At 37.1% G+C, this 25,264-nt stretch overlaps 1 protein-coding gene across 1 annotated transcript in view; it reads left to right on the top strand.

Moving 5' to 3' along the window:
• GSK3B (glycogen synthase kinase 3 beta) overlaps positions 1-25,264 on the top strand; it is a 334,697-nt gene that overhangs the window by 278,228 nt on the left and 31,205 nt on the right. Inside the window, exons 8-9 of the mRNA XM_042781401.1 lie at positions 13,793-13,888; positions 25,120-25,158. Of these exons, the coding sequence (XP_042637335.1) occupies positions 13,793-13,888; positions 25,120-25,158 (135 nt within the window). The remainder of the gene's footprint in view (positions 1-13,792; positions 13,889-25,119; positions 25,159-25,264) is intronic.

Raw genomic sequence — 25,264 nt, 5'->3', positions numbered from 1 at the left:
AGATTTATCCATGTTATTGTTTGTATCAAGATGAAGTAGTCTGTTTCCATAAAGATTTATAGCCTTGGAAACCCTATGGGGCAGTTCTACTTTGTCCTGTAGAATTGTTATGGGTTGGAATCAACTTCATGGCAATGGGTTTTGAATTGAGTATTTTTTATTTTCCCTATGGATTTTTTTTTTTTTTAATATTTTATTGTGGTTTTGGTAGAAATTAGTTTCCCATTGAGCAATTCATACACAGATTGTTCTGTAACTTTGGTTGTAATCTCCAAAATATATAAGCACTTGCCCCATTTCCACCTTGATTTCCTCTTTCTGTTTGCCCCGTTTTCCTGCCCCTTCCTTTCTCCTTAACTTTGGTCAAATGCTGCCCTTTTGGTCTCACATACTTGATTGTTCTGAAGAGCAGGTTTCTCCTGGTGGTTATTGTTCGCTTTATAGGCCTGTCTTTTATGTGATCCCAGTCAAAGTAGTCAGTGTTGGTAGCCAGGCACTATCCAGTTCTTTTGGACTCAGGTTAATGGAGGCTGTGCTTTATGTAATCCATTAGTCTTTTGGATTGTTTCCTTAAGTTTGATTTTCTTCACTCTTCTTTGCTCCAGGTGGAAAGAGACCAATAGTTGTAACTTAGAGAGCTGCTTGTAAGCTTTTAAAACCCCCGTCTTAATAAATGGTATGTAGAACATCATCTTTATGAATTGTGTTATGCCAGTTGGCCTAGATGTCCTCTAGAAACTATGGTCCTTAGCCTTTAAGCCCAGTATCTCAATCCCGAGAGGTGTTTGGTTATAGCTAAAAGGTTTTCATGCCTGTGTGATCTAGTAAATACATGAGTATATTTGCAACATGGACAGATTATATAGGAATATCAACTGTCAGCCTTATACGTACGCACATAGGTATACTCTCATACACCCTCCCACCCCGTTCAGCATGCATAACTACCTATGTATCAACTTGTACATTATTGTTTGTTATTACTGTTGTGGAAAAGTATTATATAATAGTATTTACCGTCGCTGCCTTTTATTCCAGCATTCCTTTCAGTGTCTTCCTTTGCCTTGATTATGTTGTACTGACTTGCCCCCATATTGTGTATTGTCTTTCCCTTCACCAGGTTTAGCATGTGCCTACTATATCTAGTTAGTGATGTTCCCTACCATCTCTGGTTAGAACCAAAGAATGTATCTTTCTTTAGATAAACCTTTTTTTGACTTTTTGTACTAGTATTTAAATAGTACAATATTTGTCCTTTTGTGATTGACTTATTTCACTAAGCATAATGTGTCCAGGTTCATCCATGATTTGAGATGTTATGCAGATTCACCCTTATCCTTGAATGTTGCATAGTATTCCATTGTGTGTATGTACCACAGATTGTTTATCCATTTATCCATTGATGGACACTTAGGTTGTTACCTTCTTTTTGATATTGTGAATATTACTGCAGTAAACATGAGTGTGTAAATGTCTGGTCATATCATAGCTCTTAGTTGTCTGGGATATATACCTAGGAGTGAGATTGCTGGATTAGATGACATTTCCATTTGTACCTTTTGAGGAAGCACCATATTGTTTTCCATAGTGATTACACCATTTTACATTCCCACCAGTAGTGTGTGAGAGTTCCATACCCTTACCAGCATTTGTTGTTTTCTGATCAGTGCCATTATCACTGGCATGAGTGGTATCTCATTGTACTTTTAATTTGCACCAGCCACTCCTCAGAAGGAAGATTGGGCAGTCTACTTCTGTAGAGATACTGCCTCAGAAACTCAAGGAGGAGTCACTATGACGGCTGTGAGTTTGTTTTTTGTTTTTATCTAATGGCTAATAGATAGCAAGCATCTCATCATGTATTTGTTGGCCACCTGAATATTTTCTTGGTGAAGTGTATGTACATGTCTTTTGCCCATTTTTTGAATCACACTGTTTGTGTCTTTTTTATTGTTTAAGTGTTGGAGTTTTCTATATTAGAGATTAGATCCTTGTCAGATATAACATTGCCAAAATATTTTTCCAGTCTATGGATTCTCTTTTTACTCTTCTGGAAAACTGTTTTGATGAGCAAAAGTATTTGATTTTTAGGAGGTCCCAGTCGTCTATTTTATTTTCTGCTGTTTGTGCATTTTTAGGTAGGTTTGGTAAGTCTATTTATGCCATAAATTAAGTCCCCTAGGTTTGCTTCACCACCACTTGTCTGTCACTTTGTTGTACTGTGGTGGCTGGCTATGCCACTGTCATTTCAAATACCAGCAGGGTCACCCATGGTGGACAGCTTTCAGCAGAGCTTCCAGACTAAGACAGACTGGGAAGAAGGAAAGGGCCATCCACTTCTCAAAAAATTGACCAGTGAAAACCTTGTAAATAACAGTGAAACACTATCTGATATATTACTGGAAAACTTTATGAATAGCCCTGAAACATTGTGTGATACAGTGCTGAAAGATGAGCCCCTGAGCTTGGAAAGCACTCAAAATATGCCTGGGGAAGAGCTGCCTGCTCCAAGCAGACTCGACCTTAGTGACAGGGATAAAGTAAAGCATTCTAGACCGTTATTTGTTGATAGGGCACAACTCAGAATGGGAAGAAACAGCTGTAAACATCCATTAATAATAGGAATGTGGAATGTACAAAGTATGATTCTAGGAAAATGAGAAGTTGTCAAAAGTGAATTAGAACAATATAAAGATCAATAACCTAGGCATTAGGGAGTTGAAATGGACTGGTATGGGTCATTTCTAATCAGACAGTCATATAGTCTACTATGCCTAGTCTACTATGCTGGGAATGACAAATTGAAGAGGAATGGCATCACGTTTATTGTCACAAAGACTGTTTCAAGGTCTGTCTGAAAGTACAGTGCTATCAGTGATAGGATAATATCCATACACTTAGAGTTAATACTGCTATTGTTCAAATTTATGCACCAGCCACTAAAGCCAAAGATAAAGAAATTGAAGATTTTTAGCAACTTCTGCAGTATGAAATTGACCAAACATACAATGAAGATGTAATGATGATTCTGGTGATTGGAATGCAGAAGTTGGAAACAAAGAAGAATCATTGGTAGTTGGAAAATAAGGCCTTGGTGATAGGAATGATAATGGAGATTGCATATTAGGAGTTTGCAAGACCAACAACTTATGTATTGCAGATACCTTTTTTCAACAACATAAATGGTGGCTATACAAATAGGCTATGGAGAAGCTCAACATCATCAGTCAAAACAAGATCAGGAGCTGACTGGAACACATCACTAATTGCTGAGTTGGAAGTTCAAGTGAGTAGGATCCGACTCCTCCTTCCTTGGGTTTCCCAGGTGGTATGTCTACAAAGTAGATTGCCCAGTCTCCTTCTGAGGAGTGACTGGTGGGTTTGAACCACCAGCCTTCTGGTTAGCAGTCACATGCCTTAGGCATTACTCCAAGTCCACAAGAGATAAAATATGACCTCGATTATATTCCACCTGAATATAGAGATCATCTGAAGAGTAGATTTGATGCATTGAACACCAGTGACGGAAACTAGATGAGTTGTGGGGTAACATCAAGAATCATACATGAAGAAAGCAAAAAGACAAAAAAGGAAGAAAAGACCATAATGGATGTCAGAACAACTCTGAAACTTGCTCTTAAATGGAGAGTAGCTAAAGCGAATGGAAGAAATGCTGAAATAAAAGAGTTGAACGAAGATTTCAAAGGGCAGCTTGAGAAGACAAAGTAATTTATTATAATGAAATGTGCAAAGACCTGGAGTTAGAAAATCAAATGGGAAGAACACATTCAGAATTTCTCAAGCTGAAAGAACAGAGGAAAAAATTCAAGCCTTAAGTTGCGATATTGAAGGATTCTATGGCAAAATATTGAATGCTACAGGAAGCATCAAAAGAAGATGGTCACAAAGTCACTGTATGAAAAAGAATTGATCAGTATTCAGCTACTTCAGGATGTAAGCATATGATCAACAACCAATGGTATTAAAGAAGTCCAAGCTTCACTGAAAGAATTGGTAAAAAACAGGGCTCCAGTAATTGACAGAATACCCATTGAGATATTTCAGCAAATGGATGCAGCACTGGAGGTGTTTATTTGTCTGTGCCAGGAAATTTGGCCAGCTGACTGGAAGAGATCCATATTTGTACCCATTCCAAAGAAAGATGATCCAACAGAAGGTGGAAATTATCAAACATTATCCTTAATATCACATGCAAGTAAAGTCTTGCTGAAGATAATTCAAAAACAATGGCAGCAGTGTATTGACAGGGAGCTTCCAGAAATTCAAACTGCATTTAGAAGAGAATGTAGATTGAGGGATATCACTGCTGATGTCAGATAGATCTTGACTGAAAGCATAATATACCAGAAAGATGTTTACCTGTGTTTTATTGACTGTGCAAAGGCATTTGACTGTGTGGAACATACAAGTTATGGATAGCATGCAAAAAATAGGGAATAATTGTGGTGATAAGGATCCTGTACATAGATCAAGAGTCTGTTGGTAGAACAGAACAAGTGGATTGCTAAAAGCGCAAAGAGGCCACATGTTCTGACCTTCTCTAACCCCACAAGAGGTAGACAGAGTCACTGTCAGTAACCCAAGGCCTATTCCTGGAAGGCCAGACATGCTGCCTCCCTCCAGCCCTTTCCCCAACCGTTCCTCCCAAAACACCCACCACCTCTCTCCTGGGTTCGATAATTCACTGCAGTGGCCACACAGAACTCACAGATTATGGGGTTTATTAGGGAAGCACCAGGCTACAATTCAAGTTCAGGAAAAATGCTCAGTCTCTGTCTCCCAGCCCACTCTCTCTCAGCCAACAGTCTCTCACAGTCTCTCTCCCAGCAGTGCATGTCCTTCGGTGTCTCACTCAGCAATGCATGTCTCTTGTGTCTCTTTCCCAACAGCGTGTGTCTCTCAGGAGCATGTGTCTCAGCAGCACATCTTCCTCAACCAGCAATTAGAGAGACTTCTGCCTCTAGGAGACCTCCTTTTGAGCCTTGCAGAGTGGCCAGACTAACCAATTATAACATCAGAATTCTAAGCACCTGAGAGAGAGTGAACTTCCCAGAACATTACTTTGTGCTGCTCCCAACAGAAATACCCCAAGTGGATGATTTTAACAATCAGAAGCTACTCACTTTCTCACAGCAAATTCCACCATGGAGTTTACAAAGACTTATGGCTAGAAAAGCCATACCAAGTAATTCACTACACTGCATGGATACTGCATGGTTTAAAATCAGGAAGGGTGTTCATCAGGGTTCAATCTGTATGCTGAGCAAATACTCCAAGAAGCTGGACTATATGAAGAAGAATGCAGCATCAGGATTGGAGGAAGATTCATTAACAACTAGTGATATGCAGATGACAGAACCTTGCTGAAGGAAGATGACTTGAAGCACTTACTGATGAAGATCAAGGACTACAGTCTTCAGTATGGCTTACACCTCAACATAAAGAAGACAAAAATCCTCATAACTGGACCAATAAGCAACATCACGATAAATGGAGAAAAGATGGAAGCTTTTTACTGTGGTGGCAATGACAAATTGAAGAAGAATGATGTCCTTCAGTAACTAATATCACAATAAATATAGAAAAGATTGAACTTGTCAGAGTTTTCCTTTTACTTGGATCCACAATCAATGTCCGTGGAAGCAACCATTAAGAAATCAGATGACATATAGCACTGGGCACATCTGCTACAAAAGACCTCTTTAAAGTGTTAAAGAGCAAAGATACCACTTTGAAGATTAAAGTGTGCTTGACCTAAGCCATAGTATTTTCAGTAGCTTCATATGCATATGAAAGTTGCATAATGAATAAGGAAGACCAAAGAAGAATCAATGCATTTGAATTATGGTATTGGCGAGGAATACTGAAAATAACATTTGGCTACCAGAAAAACGAACAAATCTGTCTTGGAAGAAGTACAGCCATAATACTCCTTAGAAGTGAGAATCCCCAGATTTTGTCTTATATATTTTGATCATATTGTCATAAGGGACCAGTCCCTGCAAAAGAGCATCATGGTTGGTAAAATGGAGGATCAGCGAAAAAGGGGAAGACCCTCAGTGAGATGGATTGACACAGTGGCTGTGACATTGGACTCAAGCATGACAAAGATTGTGAGGATGGTACAGGACCAAACAGTGTTTCGTTCTGTTGTACAAAAAGGGTCACTGTGAATCAGCCAACTTGGCAACACCTAACAACAACACAATTAATTACAGCCTGGTGATATTACAAAATTATAATTATTTTGCACAACTTAAAAAGATACAGATTTCTTTTTTAGAGCTTAAGAATCAGTTTAAGAAAGTGGTTTTTAATTTTTTTTTTTTTTTTTAAACTCCCCTTTGTTTCTGCTTTTAATATTGGATAGAACATTTTAGGGAATCAAACACACATTTGAATCCCAGACTTAGTGCTGGCAAACTATAACTTTGGGAAGTCAATTAACCTCAGTCAACTTTAGGTTACTTCAAGTGTAAAATGGGGAAATAGAGTAGCTATAAAGTTTAAATGAAAAAAGAAAATGGATATATGTGGCACAGTGTTTTCAGTACTAGGTGTTCAATAAATATTTCTTTTCTTTTTCCTTTGGCTTCTTCTCTTCCATCTTGCTCCTTACTCTCTTTTCCCTAACTGACACACTTTTTGAAAGGAGAGCATATATTTGCTCTCTCCACTCACGCATTTCAGGTGATTAAGAATGTTTACTATTCTCATGACTGCAATATAAACTGACCTCGCCAATATGAAGGAAGTCTGCATGGCCAGCTGCAGTGAAAACCTTTTAGGGCTTAGTTTACCTGGATTCACTGTGTCATAAGATAACCTTTTCTCACCTGTCCTCCAAATGTTCACCTTCTTTGGCCTTCATTCTGTCATTGTCTGTGAGACCACCTCCATCATCTTTGACTTCTGTCTCAGTCTCCTTTAATTTCTTTCTCTGTGCATTTTTGCCCGTAGGTCCCCATCTTTAGCACTCTCCTCTTTTCATGTGCTTTTTATGTCATACACTATCAGAGCCACCTAGCACCTGAACACCAGGCATTGCCAAAGCTGTTTTTCTAGTCCCAACGTCTCCTCTAAATGATGCATATAATATCCATCTCTTGGTGGAGAGTTCCTTCTGGCTCTTCCTGAATGCCTTGTCTCAAGTATTATTTTCTCTTCCAGATCTACTTCTCTTTCATGCTTAACAGCATCAACATTTTTCACAGCTACTGAAATTAGAAACTGAAGTTCTTTGCCCTCCAAACAAGTCTAATAAACAGATTGTTTAATGCTATCTTCTGAAATGTGGTTTGCCACTGTGGTGAGATTGAAATTTCTGCCCCAACTCTGCCTCTGACCAATGAAAAGTTTATGCTCTTTCTGGACCATAGCTTTTCTCATCTGTAAAAGTGTTTCAGCTATATGAGGGGTTGGCAAACTAGGAACCAGGGGCCAAATACAGCCTGCCACTTTTTGTAAACAAGCTCTTGTAGTACAGTGCAGAGTTGAGTAGTGGCAGATTCTGTGGCCCACAAAGCCTAAAATATCTGTACTCTGTGCCCCTTCACAGAAACACTTTATAGGCTCCTAGACCAGAAGATCTCTTACCTAGTTTTTATTTCTTTAAAGCTTAATGGCTTTTTGAGACCATTAATGATAAAGTCTAGGAATAGTAGGCATTTTTTAAATTGTTCCCTAGTATCCTTGTTAATTGGTTCATTGTTAGAAGTCACCAGTAAAAGTTTTTGTCTCCTATATTGAGAAGGACTTTGTCATAATAAAATACTCCTTTTCAGTTTCTAAGATTTAGAAGTTACTTTCATTGTGGTGTTTTGGAAAATGTGGCAAATCCTGCTGGCCAGGCTGGCAGAGAACCTGGGCTTACGATTAAAAAAATAAGAAGAAAAAGAATAGGAAAATGTAATAGTAATTCAATTCTTGGTGTTTTGGTTCTGTAGTGCTGCTATAACAGACATACCACAAGTGGGTGACTTGAACAAACAGTTTTGGAGGCTAGAAATCTGAGTTCAAAGTGCATCTCTAGAGCTCTAGGGGTTGGTGAAGGCCCCTTTGACCTTGGACTTAAGCTCTGCCTCTTGCTCCTGGCCAACTAGAGCTGGAGGTGTCTCTTAATTCAGGCAGTTGCTGGCTGCTGAAGCTGACAGACCTAAGGTCAACAAGTAAAATGGCACTGTCCAAAGATTATCAAGCAACACGGCAGGCCACTGGTTCAAGTCTGGAAACAATCTCAACAGATAACATGGCAGGCCACTGAGATGAAGACTCGGCCAAATGCAGGATCCAGATGTGTCAAAAAGCTAGAGACCTTCCTCAGATCATCTTGTTAAATACTGGAAGCTGACCACATCCCTGAGATAGCTACTACTCAGCTGCTCACAGTTAATTCCACCATGGAATTAATAACCAGTCTCATCATGGGGAATAACTCCACCCAGCTGCCATGCCACTCAAAACCAGGCCTAGCCTAGTTAATCTTAACTACCACACTTGGCAAGAGGAATTAAATGTGTAAAACTTACTATGGCGTTACCAAAAACCAAACCCACTGCCGTCGAGTCAGATCCAACTCATAGTGACCCCTCCTTGGGTTTCCAAGGTCATTACAGAAGTAGATTGCCCAGCCTTCCTTCCAAGGAGTGGCTGGTGGGTTTGAACCACCAACTTTCTGGTTATCAGTCAAATGCCTTAGGCACTATGCCTCCAGAGTTCCTCCTACTGTGGCGTTAGGATCTATGTTTTCCCATTTGACAGCTTTAGTCAGTCAAGGTCATGTTGCTATAAAAGAGAAATGAGAATGAGAAAGTCCCCGTGGTCAGTTTGTGCTGACAGACTTCTTCATTTGGCTGATTTCATTAAATAATAGTGACTATTTCAAGGACGATTCCATCTACAGGATTAGTAATTAAAGCTTCTTAACAGTCACAGATATCCATATTTATGGGCAAATAACACAACTAGTTAAATTCTGACCATTGATTATAATTAAGAGTCTTTTTTCATAATACCACTATTTATCAAAACAGATTCTTTCTCATTGTAGTAAAAGATTTTCCACACATTCTGTATTTTTCTAATGCATACACTAGTATATATTGAAAGAAGATTCGAATTATGAAAAAGTGCTTAGATTAAAAAGTTGTAAATATTGAACCTGCATTAATGATACGCTTGCTGAACTATACTGATGTCTGCAGTCTACTTTGAAGTGCATCAGAAAATTAGTTGGGCTGATGTATGGATGGGGGGATGGGTGTGTGATTAAATATAGTTAACATTTTAATTGTAGAATCTAGGTGGTTAGCATAAGGGGATTTTGTTCTGATTCTTGGCACTTTTCTGTATACTTCAAATTTTTATAAAATGTTAAATAATGAATGTAGATATAGGTGGCTATGAGATGGTGCATTTAGGGAAAAGGGTAAGTGAGTCAGTCCATGTATAATTTACCTTCTGGCTTTCACATCAAATTACAAGTTTGTATGTTAAGCAGACACTGTACATGGTATAATTTTCTCAGCTTTATTTTATTATTTCACAGATTTATTTTCATAAGGAATACTAATGGGCATCATACCATTCCTATTCTTTTTTGCACTCTTACCATTTCCTAAAAAGTTAGGACCATGTCTTGGGCTAGCACTGTGCTGAATACATGGAGGGGAAAGGGGAAGTTTCACAAGTACTCACTGATTTGAAAATACACATTTTTTAAATATCATTCATTTATTGTGAAATACAATGCAAAAGTACATTTGGTTTAAAGCATAATAATAAAATGAATATCCATGTAACTACTACTCATGCTAAGAACTGGAGTTAAAGGAACTATTTTTGCCCCATCCCAGTCACAACTCCTTCTCCCACATAAAGGTAAACAATTTCTTGGTTTTGTGATGAATATTCCCATGCTTTTCACTTAGTTTTACACAGATACTCTATGTAAACTAATGTACAATTTACTATTGTCTGGTTTTGAACTTTATATAAGACAGTCATACTATACGTGTGCATTGTTGAGTAAAAACTCATCTGTATGTTTGTGAGATTCATCCATCAGGTATGTATAGCTCTGGTTCATTCATTTTCATTGCTAACTAATTATGTGATGTCCATTAGTAAAATGCAGCCTTTTATTGTGTGGACAAAGATCACAAGGACTCATCAGCCACTTAGCTAATAGCTAACATTTCTATAAGGGCTGTGTAAGAGAATTAAAGAGTTAAAACTGTACAATGATAAGGCAGGATGTTCCTTGAAGTGTGTGTTAAAATTCTTACATGTTTCTTTTTTAATATTTTAACTTAAGAGTATCCCTTATGAAAATACATCTGTACCAGAGTTTACTTATTTCTACTCTTGGATGTTTATTTTGTCTGCCACTTTTTATTTTTACGAATAATGTTGCTTTGAACATGTGTGATTTTCTCTGTATTATGGTATGAACCTTGAAGTGGAATTAGTAGGATCATTGAAGGTATGCAATTCTAATACTTATTCATGTCATTTCTGCTGTTTTTCTGCATTACTTTAAAGAATCCAAAGGAGTTGCATTTGGGACAGAATTATTGCTAAGTTCCTTACTACTCCTTCCATCACCCTTTCTGTCTTTCCTAGTATGCACACACACACATACACCCTTCAAGAATATAAATGCTTGCTTGCTTTTTTAAAATAAAAACTTAATTAAGATTCCTGCCAGCCTTCATATATTTTAAGTATGGGTACTCTTGTTGTTAACATCTGATATCTACAGCTACAAAGGCCAGAGATTTTCCTTCCCAACACTAGAAGTAGGAATTAGAACGATAAGTGCTTTAATTTAGATTATTTGTATTGTCATCTTTTTATTTTCTTTTCTAACAGCATCAGGAGTTTGCTCAGAAATTATCTTATGGGCAACTAAAGGTCAATTTAGAGTTTATAGATTTTTTTTATAACTTACAGCCACAAATACTGTAGCTCCTTTCCACCTATCTTACCCAAACTTTATATATTCTAGTATTTGAACAACTTGTGAAAGTTTAAAACTTATTGAGGTATAATTGACATACTATGTATAGAGTCATGAAAACATCACCATGAAATCGTGATAATGAGCATATTCATTACCCAGTAGTTTTTGGTGCCTTTTTGTAATCCTTCCCTGCAGGCCCTCTCCACCTCCATCCTTTACAATCACTGGTTTCTTTCTGTCTATATAATGCAAGATTTTCTGGAATTCCCTATGAATGGGATTATACTATAGGTATTCTTTTTCATATGGCTCTTTCAGTGTAATTAGTTTTAGATTCCTTTTTTAGTACTTTTTATTACTGAATAGTATTCTATGGATATATCACCACTTGTTTATGCATTTACCATCTGGTAGACATTTCGGTTGTTCTCATGTTTTGGCAGTTACGAAAAAGTTTATATGCACATTTAAGTACAGGTCTTTGTATGAAACATGTACTTTCTCTTGGGTAAATAGTCTAGGAATTTTAAGAAATTGCCAGACATTTTCAGTGTGCAATATACTATTTTACATTCCCACCAGCAGTAGATAAAACTCACTTGCTCTGTATCCTTGCGAACACTAGATGTATATAGTCAGTTTTTTTAATTTTAGCCTTCCTAGTGGGTGTTTAGGAGCTCTGGTAGCATAGTGCCTAAAGTACTTGACTGCTAACCAAAAGGCTGGTGGTTCAAACCCACCAGCCACTCCTCGGAAGGAAAGTTGGGCAGTCTACTTCCGTGTGACGCTGCCTTGGAAACACAAGGAGGGGTTGCTATGAGTCGGGTCCAACTAGATGGCACATAACAAAAACAACACTAGGTGTGTAGTGCTGTCTTACAGTTTAATTAATATTCCCCTAGTAACTAATAATATTGAACATCTTTTCATTGATTATTTTCTATTTCTGTGTTTTCTTTGATTAAGTATTTGTCTGTATCTTTTGCCCATTTTTACTAGATTTATTATTATTATTATTATTATTATTATTATGAGTTATTTTTCTATTTTAGATACAACTCCTTTGCAAAGATACATGTTTTGTAAATGTTTTCTGTCAGTGGCTTGCATTTTTATTTTCTTTAGAGTACCTTTTGAAGAAACAAATTTTTACATTTTGTTGAGATTCTGTACTTTTACTGGCATTTAGAGAATTAGAACCATCAAAAAAATACTGAAATTCTCACTTTGTCCTAAATAGTTATGGAATTATTCCTGATTATTCATTGATTGCCACCACGAATCAAGTACTTAGCGTTGCATTCCACTCCTGTGCAGTTTATTCTTGAATTGTAAACAGCTTAATACTGTTTCAACAAATTTGTTTTCTACCAGGTGCTAGAATTATAAAGATAATATGTCTCTCTTCCCAGTGCTCATTTTAGTACTTAATGTTTCTTTCCTGTTTTCTGTCATATACAGCGATGTCTGTATATTTTCCTTTGCCTGTGCCTATTACAGGAGCTCTGGTGGCATAGTGCCTAAGGCATTTGACTGCTAACCAGAAAGCTGGCAGTTCAAATCCACCAGCCACTCCTCAGGAGAAAGGTTCGGGAGTCTACTTACGTAGTGATACCACCTTGGAAACCCAAGGAGGGGTTGCTATCAGTCGGATCCGACTTGAAGGCAGTGAGTTTGGGTTTGTTTTGGTTTGTGCCTATTACAGCTTTGAAGAACCTTGGTGGCACAGTAGTTAAGCGCTTGGCTGTTAATTAAGGTTGATGGTTCAAACTTACCAACCACTCCACAGGAGAAAGATGAGGCCGTTTGCTTCCATAAAGATTTACAGTCTTGGAAACCCTATAAGGAAGTTCTACTTTGTCCTAAAAGGGTCACTCTGAGTTAGAATCAACTTGATAGCAATGGCTTTTTTTGTTTACTACAGCTCTAGAGGCAGCGAAATAAGTGCTGGTGGCACAGTGGTTAAGTACTCAGCTGCTAACCAAATGGTCAGCGGTTTGAACCCACCATTAGCTCTGTGGGAGAAAAGAACTGGCTATCTGCTTCTATAAAGATTACAGCTGAGGAAACCCTATGGGGCAGTTCTACTCTGTACTTTAGGGTCATTATGAGTCGGAGTCAACTTGATGGCAGTGTGTTTAGAGGCAATGAGGTACTCAGTATCTTTTTGTCTTATATTGTAGTCATGTTTTTTCAACACACAAATGTGTAAATTCATCAGAACAGAAAATTAGTGTTCTTTTGTCCTCTGTAGATGGTAGCACAGTTCCTTATACACAGGGTATACTAACTAAATGTTCAAGGATTGAAAGGAACTTTTGATAGCAGTGTTTGAGTAAGGTTCTCTTGATTAATATATTGACAATATAACCAAAGGTTATATTTCACCATTTTTTGACTGTATATTATTTTATCCCCATTGATTTTCTGTAGATGATTTATATCTTAGGTTTTTATTTGCAAGGTGAGGACAATATATCATTGGAATACAGCACCTTATTAAATGAATAAAAGATTCTTTCAGATTCCATTAGATTATATTTTCTAGATAGAATAAAGATGTCTGGTTTTAACTTGAATGTTTTCAGTAATCCTTTTTAAAAATACTGATTTGGCATTACTACTATTATAAAAACCTGTTTAGATTATTATAGCATGGAATCTGTAGCCAGTTACAAATTAAAACACTTTCAGAGTCTACCTTATTTTACCAGCTATGTGTTTTATATAATTTTTGAAATCTATTTTTAATGTATTAAAACATAAGTGTATGGAAAAATATGGCAATAACTTGCCTTCTTTATCTAGGTCCTGGGAACACCAACAAGGGAGCAAATTAGAGAAATGAATCCAAATTACACAGAATTCAAATTCCCTCAGATTAAGGCACATCCTTGGACAAAGGTGAGTCAAAGTAACTTTTTTTCAAAGTACGTTAACCAGTAGTTGACTGAAACTTGAGTTTTTCAATGTTCTTAAAATAAACTGTTTGCAGTCCAGATAGCTGTCTGAATACAAAGTACACGGTAATTCTCCATGTAAAGATTGTTCTTATGCTTCACTGTTTCACTGACACACCTAGCTTTGTCTCCATTGATTTCCTGTCAGCATTTTCTAGCCTGGATTTTTATTTTCAAGGTGAGGACAGTGTACCTTTATCATTAGAATATGGAATTTGTCTAGGGGCAGGATTTTATGTATAAATTTGGACTAGAAGTTTATTCCTTCATTTATAAAATTAGAGATACTTAATCCAGTATCATTTGGGCAATCCTACTTCCGTAGTGATAACTGCCTCGGAAACCCAAGAAGGGGTCGCTATGAGTCGGGGCTGACTCGACGGCACATAACAACAACGAACAACAACAATCCAGTATCATACAGCATATGATAGCATTTCATATATTTTCTTTAGTCCTTTTTTTATATAGTCCTTTTGCAGAGTTTTTCTCCTCTTGCCTTCTTCGCTGTTAGTGCTTTGGGGGGAGGAGGAATAAAAAGCAAATATGACCTTGCCAGGAATATACGTTGGAAACAATTGTTTTGTTAACAGAATATCACCAGCTATTGGAAAAGCTTAACCTCAGCTCAGATGACAGCACGTTTAAGAAGCACAAGTACTAATTTTCCGGGTGACTTTGTATTTGTTTATTTTCCCTTGATACTTAATTGAAATTAGTGTAAGGGAGATGTTATAAAAATGAATTTTTCACATCGTTTTGATTTTTAGATTAAGTATGCAGGGGAAAATGAATATCTCAGTATGGTTTATTTTAAGAGTGAATCTCTACCCTCTTCATTTTACAAGTAAGGGGTGAAATGATTTGGGGCTATAGGTGAGGTAGAGTTCTTTGGTGGTGTAAATGGTTAACATGCTCAATTGGTAACCAAAAAAATTGGAGTTTCAAATCCACCTAGAGACACCTCAGAAGAAAGGTCTGGCAATCTATTTCTGAAAAATCAGCCATTGAAAACCATATGGAGCACAGTCCTACTCTGATACCCGTGGGGTTGCCATGAGTCAGAATTGACATGGCAGCAGTTGAATTTTTTAATAGGTAAAATTATTTACATTCCTTTGAATCAATGTCTCTTTCTCCCTAAAACATATTATGATTCCAATTACTTTCCTTCAAATTCTCAAAGTTTCGTTACCTTTCTTCATTTCAGAAGATCCTCTTGTCTTAATTAATCCTCTTGTTACTAATCTTTTATTTAGAATGAAAAGCTCAGTATTATTTTAGCACTAGAATTATACGTTGTAATTTTCACAGGCCAAAGACCGAGATGCTCCTTCCTCCCTGCTTTTAATTTAAGAAAAGGGCTAAATAGTCTAAGATAAAGTTTCATTTGAATCTGGGTCAGAAGATACTTAAGAGCTCTCACCTGGCTCTAACCCCACAGACTCCCATTGTGGCCTATTTGGATTTAGGGACTCAACTACAGTTTGAATTTATTAAAGTCCATTAGACTCAAAGTTATAGTTTGATTTGCATTAACGTTACTCAAGGTAAAGAGTTTTTAATTAGTTATTTGCAGTATACTATGATTTTAACCATGTTAAGAAAGAAATAGAATTCTGTGTTTAGAATACCAGTTGCTGTTGTATCAGCTCCAATTCATGGCAGCTCTACTTGTGTCTTAGTGGAACTGTACTCCAGAGAGTTTTTAATGGCTGATTTTTTCAGAAGTGTATTGGTAGGTCTTTCTTTTGTGTCCTCTTTGGGTAGACTTGAACCTCCAACCTTTTTGTTAGCAGCTGAGCATGTTAATCATTTGCACCACCCAGGGTCTGTGTGTATGGAATAAGTACAAAGAAATGTTCCAAAATGCTAATAAGAGTTTGGGTGAAAAGAATGTGAGTGCTTTTCTTTGTTCTGCTTTTCCATATTTCTGTATTTTCCTCAATAAGTGTGAGTTTTTTTGTTTGTTTGTTTGTTTGTTTGTTTTTTGAAGAAAAAAAAAGAGAAAGGTATTATTTTTGGTATAGTCTAAGTGTTCATCACATGTTATCCTTAATACAGAGTTGATGATAAATGTAATGTTGTAGTTGAGGTCATGAAATCTTATTTAACAATCCCCATTCTCATTTTTTTGTTGCTTTTAATTTTTATTGTGATTTGGGTGAACGATTACAGAGCAAATTTGTTTTCCATACAGCAGTTCATATACATTTTGTTTCATGACATTGACTGCAATTCCCCACAATGTAACAGCTCTCTTCCTACTTCCTCCCTGTAGTTACCTCTTCCCTGTGTCCTTCCCTCCCATGCATTCCTGCCCCCTGAGCTATCTCCCTGTACAAATACTACCCTTCTGTTCTCCTATGATTGATCTCTTCAAGGAGTGTATCTGCCTGATATACATGTTCACCCCACATGCCTGTCTATTGTTTGGCTGGAAGCTACAGGAGTGAGTTCAATTCTAGACCTGATGGGTAAGTAGGGACCATAGTATCAGGGATCTCACCAGGCTATATCAGATCAATAAACCTGGTCTTTTTTTTTATGATTTTGTGTTTCATTCCACATTATTCTCCCACTCTATCCAGGATTTCCTGCTCTGATCCCCCTCTAAGTGGTTGACAGTGGTAGCCAGGCACCATCTAGTTCTTCTGGTCTCATGGTCATATAGGCTGAGGATTGCATGGTCTGCTAGTCCCTTGGACTAATTTCTTCCATGTGTCTTTGGTTTTCTTCATTCTTCTTTGCTCTGGACGAGGAGAGACCCATCACTGCATCTAGATGGCCACTTGCAAGATCCCAGTTGCTACTCACCAAAATAGGATGTAGAACAATGTTTTTGTGTAGTATGTTATGCCAGTTGAGCTTGATGTCCCCTACAACCACAGTTCTGAGCCCACAGATATAACTACTTGTTCCTGCAGGATAGCTGGCTGTGGCTAAGAAGCCAGCACAACCTTGATGTTTGTCAGCCCTACTGTACACCCAGACATTCTTATAGCACATACAAATACGCATGTAAAAACATCGTCTGCCAATCTTATAAATGGTCATGGGCACACTTCCCCCTGCCTAGATACACCTGATCACTCAGCCTGTCCATTCATGATCAATGCTTGCCATCAGTGACTGTGCAGTACTGTACATGAGAAGGGTTCTTCTTTGTTGTCTATACCCATTCTCATTTCTTTTGTTTTAATAAGTCTGTCACCAATATTAGTGTTGGTCCTATTCTATATATTTTTTTCCTTTGCTGAATTATTTCTAATGCAAGTATTAGGCAGAGTGAAATTAGAGTAATGGTTGCTTATAGTCAAAATGCAGCCAACAGAAGAGCTGTGGTGAACCTGTGTATCTTCCTCTTACCTTTGTCTTTTGGATTTCTGTCTCTGTATCTTACACTGTTGCTTTTCGAACATGGATAATTTAGATAAACTTCTTTATTTGTTTTATTTAAGTTTCCATTCCTAGACTGTGTGTGGAATGACTCAATTTCCCACCATTTTGCTTGTGAAAACTGTGAAATTTTCAGATAGTGTGCATTCACTTACTTGGTTTTCACTTGGTACAAAGGTAGTAAGTGTACTTAAAATAACTAGGGGGGTTGGTGTCTAGTTGTAAACACAAAAGCAAATTTAGACACAGCAATTCCATGGCACTTTTCTATCTAAATGACCCAGAATATGCTTACATTGATTTTTATAGGTTATTATCAAGATAAAAATGGAAAATTTAAAATTTTTTGAGACCACTCAATCCCATTCCCCCTATTATGATAGTGGACACCAACTTGAGAAGTATTCTCTTATGCAATGCAGTCGAAAGAATCATTTAAAATATATATATATATGCTGATAGGGGCTGCTGAGTTAATTTCAACTCATAGCAACTTCATATGACAGAATAGCACTGCCCCATGTTCTCTAAAAGGAAATTGCTACTTGCCTTTGGAAGATTGATAAACAGGAATATGGAAACAGAAACTGCTTTACCTTTATTGTTGTCTTCTCTGAGAGTCTACTTTGATACCTTTTAATGAAGTTCTGGGCACATGAACCTTGGTTTTCTGTACTGCAGTGTAGTGTAGCAATATCACTAGATTGGGTGCTGGAGTTCTCAAGAAAATGAGCAGAAGTAAAGATTGAGAGAGGAAATATATTCAGTGGAAACACTGAGGTGAAGGAATCCAAGTTTGTAGTGCAGATCATGGAATAACAAAAACAGTAAGATGATCTCAGTGTAGTAAGTGGCAAGAATGTTGAGGATTTAAAAACCTAGTAAGTTGCCCATGACTATTATGTAACAACTTCATTCATTGATATAGCACTTGTGGTTTAATTAGGAAATAAAGAAGGTGTTTGAAATAGGGCACCATTGTTGCAGGGCAGGGACAGTGGGGAATGAAGACCTCTGCATGGTTGTATGCTGTATACTTCACAAAATAAAAACTAAATGAAAGCAAAGGAAATGACGCAAAAGTAGATGGAAAATTAAGTAGAGATTAGTTGGAAGAAGAGAGAAAGCTTAAATTCTTTAATAAAAGGAGGTGTGGTTAAATGACAGACTATTAAGTGAAGTGAGGATCTCACATAAGCACTGTTCCTGCTACTCTTTGTGCCACTATTCCCCACCCCACTCCCTTTTGTAAGGTACTTATCTGTGGTATCTTGTTTGAGGGTCTTTTGAAAAAAGTTAAATTATACATATGAAGAGGAGCTCAGGTGTAGTGGTTAAGGCATTTGGCTGCTAACCACAAGATCAGTGGTTCAAACCCACTAGCTGTTTCACGGCTGAAAGATGAGGCAGTCTGTTTCCCTAAAGAGTTACAGCTTTGGAAACCCAGTGAACCCAGTTGGGGTTGCTATGAATCAGAATCAACTTGATGGCAGTGAGTAGTATTATACATACAAATGATTATTTTAACTCTCAATAAATGTGAGGATTCTATTACCAGTATAGTTCTCTGTTCCTGACTGGTTTAGGCCATTGTCATAGAATGGTTAAAACAACCTCCTATCTCCTGATTTATTTTCTCTTCTAAAGTGTCACGCCCTTTCAATCCATCTTTTCATTGCTGTCAAAGTTAGCTTTCTTAAAAGTGCATGTGACACTGTCATTCTTATTACAGATTTTCTGTGAATCTTCTTTGCTTTTAGGAAAATTTGACATTATATATGTACAAGGGTGATCATGTGGCCTTATTTTCGCTTGTCATACCAGTGAGATTGTTCATTGTATGACCCTTCACTGTCTAATGTGTGCTGGTTTGGATAACAAGTTAAACAGTCATTCTATTCCTGATGCTTTCTGCCTTTCTTTTCCAGAAAAACAAGAGATTTAGTTCTTGTCTTGCTTTTAAATTCCCTAAAGCATCTAGTGGCTTAACTCCAAACTCTTTCCCAAGTTCTCCAGCTTCCTCTAACCTTAAATGCCTGTAATTAGGCAATGAATTTAAAATTTTAGTGTTTAGTCAGGATAGATTAGGGATTTCTAATAAAATGATATTATAATTTATGAGTTTTTCTCCCAAGCTTTGAGTCCCTGATTCTGCTAAGCTTTTTTTTAAAGTTCTATAAATAACTGATCCCCTTTATCCTGGTAACAAATAATTCTGTCAGGTAAGCTTATATGCTTTCAGAGTAATGAAAATCAGTGATATGGCTCATTAATAAAAGGAAGTAGATTAGATAATCTCAAGGGCCCTGATGTCTAATAATGGGATCAGAGTGTTTAGTATGTTTACCTATATGTGGAAGTGTTGTCCAGCTTGTAGCTCGCTTTGGAGAGGGACCTTGCAATCACACTAAATTTTCTAGTCTAATCAAACTGTTCTCTTGATTGTTCCCCAGAGACGCTGTCATTTCAACCTCTGTCTGCTATCTTTTTTCCCTACTTAGAATGTTCTTCTTCTTCTTTTCTACTTGTTACTGTGGTTGTTGTATGCCATCAAATTGATTCCAACTCATCAGCCCTATAGGGCAGAGTATAACTGCCTCATAGGGTTTCTGAGGTTGTAAATCTTTGCAGAAGCAGACTGCCTCACTTTCATCTTTCTCTCTCAGAGTAGCTGCTAGGTTTGAACCTCCATCTTTCAAGTTAGTGAGTGCTTCACCACTGCAGCACCAGGGCTCGTTATATGTATCGTTGTCATTGTTGTTGTTATTTGCCATCGAGTCGGCCCCGACTCATAGCGACCCCTCCTTGGGTTTCTGAGGCAGTATTACTACAGAAGTAGGAATGCCCAACCTTCCTTCCGAGGAGTGGCTGGTGGGTTTGAACCACCAGCCTTCTGGTTAGCAGTCAAGTGCCTTAGGCACTATGCTACCACAGCTCCTATATGTATCTTAGCCATTCCTAATTTCTGTTTTGTAGTAGTAATGACAATACAGATAGCAAATTACATCTACCTCAAAAGGTTTGTTGCCAAGTTTTTGCTGTTCTTACTTACTAGTTTACTTAATAATTAATTGTCTGTAGGATATGTGGGACCATAGAAGGTTGGGTAAGTATCTTAGAAGCGTTATCCTAAAAAATCAATCCTTATATACTTGATTTCTTAGAACACTGTTTACATGCTTCAGAATGAGTGAATACTAGTATTTCTAACTACCAAAAGGTAAGTAGAAAGAAAATTGAATTCTGAGATCATTTCAACTAGGAGAGAAATCAGATCAGATTAAACAAATTATTTATAATTCCCTATGCTTAAACCTAAACAAAAAACTCACTGTATATTTTAATAAAGACTGTGTTTATAATCTTACTTCTTTTTCCTTTGTCTTGTAATGCAAGATTATTGAGAATTTGGTATACCTACCTTTTCCAACTGTATAGTCCAGCACATTACCCAAAAAGCCTCCAGAGGGACCTAAAGAGCACAAAATAAAAACAAATTTTTCTCACTGATCCACTTACCTGCCTTTTCTGGTCTGTCTTAACTCTTTTCCTTTGTATGTGTTCCATAAAGCATAAAACCATGTTGGAGATTTCTAACGTTTTTAAGATTGCCACTTACCTGTTTTTCTGTTGCTTATGGTGAATCAGTTTTTACATTATTATTACTCCACCCCTTCTGCCATGAAACCTCTCCTCCATTATCACTTGCCTCATATACATATACACTGTGTTCCGTACTGAAATTTCTACCTGCCTCTTTATTAGTGCTGGAATAATCACTTCTTCTTTTATAACATCCGTTTTCCTGTGTGAATAGACTTCTTCACTTTTCTGTGTATACTGGCTAAACTCCTATATCTTCACTGGAAACTATACAATTAAAATGCTGCTATTAGAGTGGTTAATCCATACGTAACAAGTCCCTGGGTGATACAAATGGTTAATTGCTCAACTACTAGCTGAAGGATTGGTGGTTCCAGCCCATCAGAAGGCACCTTAAGGGAAGACGGGCCCAGGGATCTGCTTCTCAAAAATCATAGCCTTGAAAACCCTGTGGAGCAGTTCTACTCTGCACACTTACGGCAACTAACAACAGCAATCCATATGTGAGAGAAATAATATAAAAAGGAAGAGTGCTGAGACACAAGATTAAAGATTTGTCAGGGGCAGAGGATGGATTAGGGGTAGAATGTTAAAGAGGGCCAAAATCTGTTTTTAATTCATCATTAAATCCTATGTATGTAACAGTGCTGTGCTGGGTACCATAAAGTCTGTAAAATACATAGTCCCTGCCCTTGAAAAGCTTACAAGGTGATATAATTGATTGGATTGAAGCAAATACTAAATAATATAAAATACCGTATGATCATATTGTACATTGTAGGTGTTTGAAGGCATTCCACATGTTGTAGGTGTTAAAAGGCAGATTGGGGGGGGGTGTCCTGGAGGGGAAAAAGGAAGCCTCCTTAAAGATGGTGGTGGAAGGACTTGAGGGGGAAGCTTGTCAAAGGAGGGTTAAGATTTGCTTTGTTGTTATTGTTGTTGTTTGCCGTCGAGTCGAACCCAACTCATAACGACCCCTCCTTGGGGTGGTCGGTATCCAAGACAGTATCACTACAGAAGTAGATTGCCCAGCCTTCCTTCTGAGGAGTGGCTGGTGGGATTGAACCGCCAGCCTTCTGGTTAGCAGTCAAGTGCTTTAGGCACTATGCTACCAGATTTGCTTAGGTGTCTCTAGAAGGGTAGGAATTTTTGTAGCCTAGGGGAATGGCCCTCAACATGGAGAAATGTAGATGAAGAAGAAATTATCCTATACGCCTGGGAAGAGCAGCCTGACTGCAATAACTGTTGTATGAGCAGTGAAAGATTAAATTGGATGGGTAGACATCCCAATTGCATGTCTGTGTAGGCCTGTAGTATTACTCCATTAGTAAATGAGGTTAGAGGGAGAATTAACATTGCATAGTTAAATGCTAATATCTGTTACATATAAAAGGTTTCTTTTATGTAGTAGAGCCCAGAAAAGCTCAACAAGCCTTACAATTAGTGCATCTAAAGTTCATTAAATGCTAGCTCTGTCATGGCTAAAGAGAAGGATTGGTCTGTGTTTCTTTACCTTCTTCACCTGGATGTATTAATTGATATTAAAGTAAAAGTTAGAAAGATACAGCTTTTCAATAGACTTGAGCTGTGTTGGATTTTATATCTACCCTGTTAGATGCTAATTTCAAATAGCAGTTTTACTTGGCATGCTGACTCTGAAAGTTATTATTCAGTAGCCTCTGGTAATCATTTTTTGTAATATATTTAAAATGAATCTGATTACTGTGTGTGTCCATATATCATTAGACCAATGTATAAAAATGTGTAAAATACCACCTGTAAGAATGTTAAAAAGTAAATAGGGACTGATTGTCTATGCTTATGTGTATAGAAGTGTGTTGACTTTAATCAATTATGTACTACAAATGAGGACCTAAGTCAGCTTAAGTTCTTTTCTTAATTAACTGCTGCAACGTAATTAACTGTTCAACAAATCCATGATGCTGTCTCACTTTTAATCCTGTATTTAGGTTTATAAAAATCATTATAGATGATTAATAAATTATTTGAGAGCCAGTATTGCGGTAGCTCTTTAGGAGCATGGTTTATCAGTTTTTAACAACTGAGTGGTTGTATTTTGTGAATGGCCAGAGAGCATTATCGTTGTTTCATTGTTGTACATTTATCACAATGAAAACTAGGGAGCAGTAGCTGTTTAAACCTGCATGTACTCATTTTATATTCTATTCAATTAATTGTCACGGCCCATAGCCATGAAAAATAGGAATTCTTATATGGCATTACTCTGGTTGGCTGCTTAATACAGTAGAATTGCTGGGAGCTGATGCTGTTAGAACCAATGTTATAAATGGCCATTTTTGAAGGGCTTGTGATTCAGTCATAATTAGCTACAGGCTGAAAGTTGATGGTCATTGTCTATTCTAGGACATGTAGGGTGAAGAAATTGCCTCTGACAATTTTGAGTTATCCAAAAGCAAATTTATTTTGAGTAATTCTTTATTTAAGGACTTGTTTGCATTTGTTCAATGCCTTTGGAAAAGAATGAATTTTTTCTTTTAGTTTCTTCTATGGACTAGTATTTGTGATGAGAGTTGATACTTGTTTCAATTTAAGAAAATGAGTTGCTGCACAGGTGAGGTAGTATTTGGATCTCTTTAAAAGTTCATGTCAGTGTTTTGGTTCTTTTAAATTTTTCCTTTTTTGTTTCATTATTTTTTTTCCTTTTGTTTTTGTTCTGTTTTGTTTTATTACTTACTTTCACTTTTAGTTTTAATAGGGATGTTTTGGGATCTTTGTGGCCTTGCTGCATATTTGCCTGGCCATATTTAGTCTGCGCACTAATTGTTAGTTGGCCCAGTTGAGTCTTATTTTGTGCTCTCAGTTCTTTTAGTCTGGTTTTGTATTTTTGTCCACCTGGTTGTGTTTTAGTTCAAGAGAGATTTTTATTCTGATGGGCCGGATTTTAATCCGTGTACTAAATTTTAGTCTGCAGACTAAAAATAATCCGCGGATTATTTATTTTTGTAAACTATTTAATTCCCCCACTGGAAACTATCCTAAAAGAATGTTAAATTCTCTTAGAATAGCCAAGGGAGTTCACAGCTACTGGTGAGTTCTGCCATTTTTTGTTCTCAATACCTAGACATAATAGACCCTACAACCTCGCTTGCGTATCTGGCTCCGTTGTGCCTAGGTGTTGGTGTATATTACTATACGTATCACCTGTAACTGTGACTGTCCCTTAGATGTATTGCTAACTGTATATATTTTTGTTTAGCTTTTGGTGGGTGAATTGGTCATACTTGCAGATGGGAATTGTGTTGAATTTGTAATGCTCAGAGACTTAGGATTTTTTTTCTTTCTTTTCTTTTTTTTAAGGGGGTTTATTCCCAAAAGGAAAGAATGTTCTTTCTTTATTTTTCCTAATGGGTGCAAGGGTATAAGGGGGCAAAGCCCACAATAGAAAAATACGTTGATACCCGCACTCCTGAAGTAATATGACAATTTCTTGAAGAATCCTAAGGAAATGAGAATGTCAGCAAGTAAACATCTTTAGCAGGGAAGTCAATCCAAAATGGAGAATAATCCGCGGTGGCCTGATCTGCTTTTAGCTCACACAAATTGAAAATATCTGGCTTGAAATCTATAGCAATATAAATTAAGTGTATTTATTACTTTCCTCTTATTACCAATAATTTAGTGAAAAAATGTTTATACTGTGTCACTGGAACACATTAATAGAGAAAAATTAGCATATTGGGAACCGATGTCTTTAAAAGCAGGCTAATATGGCCCCTCTACCCCCTGCCATGTCTGTGGACAATGAATCCAGGTCATAGAGGACCAAACACTTTACTTGGGGAACTTTACGTCTAGATTTCATTTTGATTTTCACTTTTTTTGGTTTCATATTTTTTTAATAAACGCACTGGCATTGGAACATAAGCAACTAAAATTAAAATGTTTCTTTACTGTGCCTCACCATTGCACAATCAAAAAAATTTTTTTGCATACACTGTGGTGAAATAATTTTTAAAACTTGGACTTGCTACTGTGGAGACTGATGTTTAAAGTTTATAACTGTATAAACATTTTCTATGTCCCCCACACCATGGATTTCTTATAACATTGGATATATTTTTCCTTGCTGGACTATTCTCTTTTGGATTGACTTCCCCTGTTTGGATTATTTCACTGCATTATCATCTTTAGGATTCGTCAGGAACAGGACATTTCACCTCAGGAGTGCGGGTATGTACTTAATTTTTTTTTCCCAAAATTTCAGGGCAGGTCTATAAAACTAAGGAAAAACTTGTTTTGAAAGACTAAACAATATGGGTAGCTTCCATTTCCCTTT

This window comes from Orycteropus afer, unplaced genomic scaffold (assembly GCF_000298275.1).
Source record: "Orycteropus afer afer isolate SDZICR_OR568_19922 unplaced genomic scaffold, OryAfe1.0 scaffold00114, whole genome shotgun sequence".
Classification (NCBI taxonomy): Eukaryota; Metazoa; Chordata; class Mammalia; order Tubulidentata; family Orycteropodidae; genus Orycteropus; species Orycteropus afer.
This window is presented reverse-complemented; position numbering and strand designations above follow the sequence as displayed.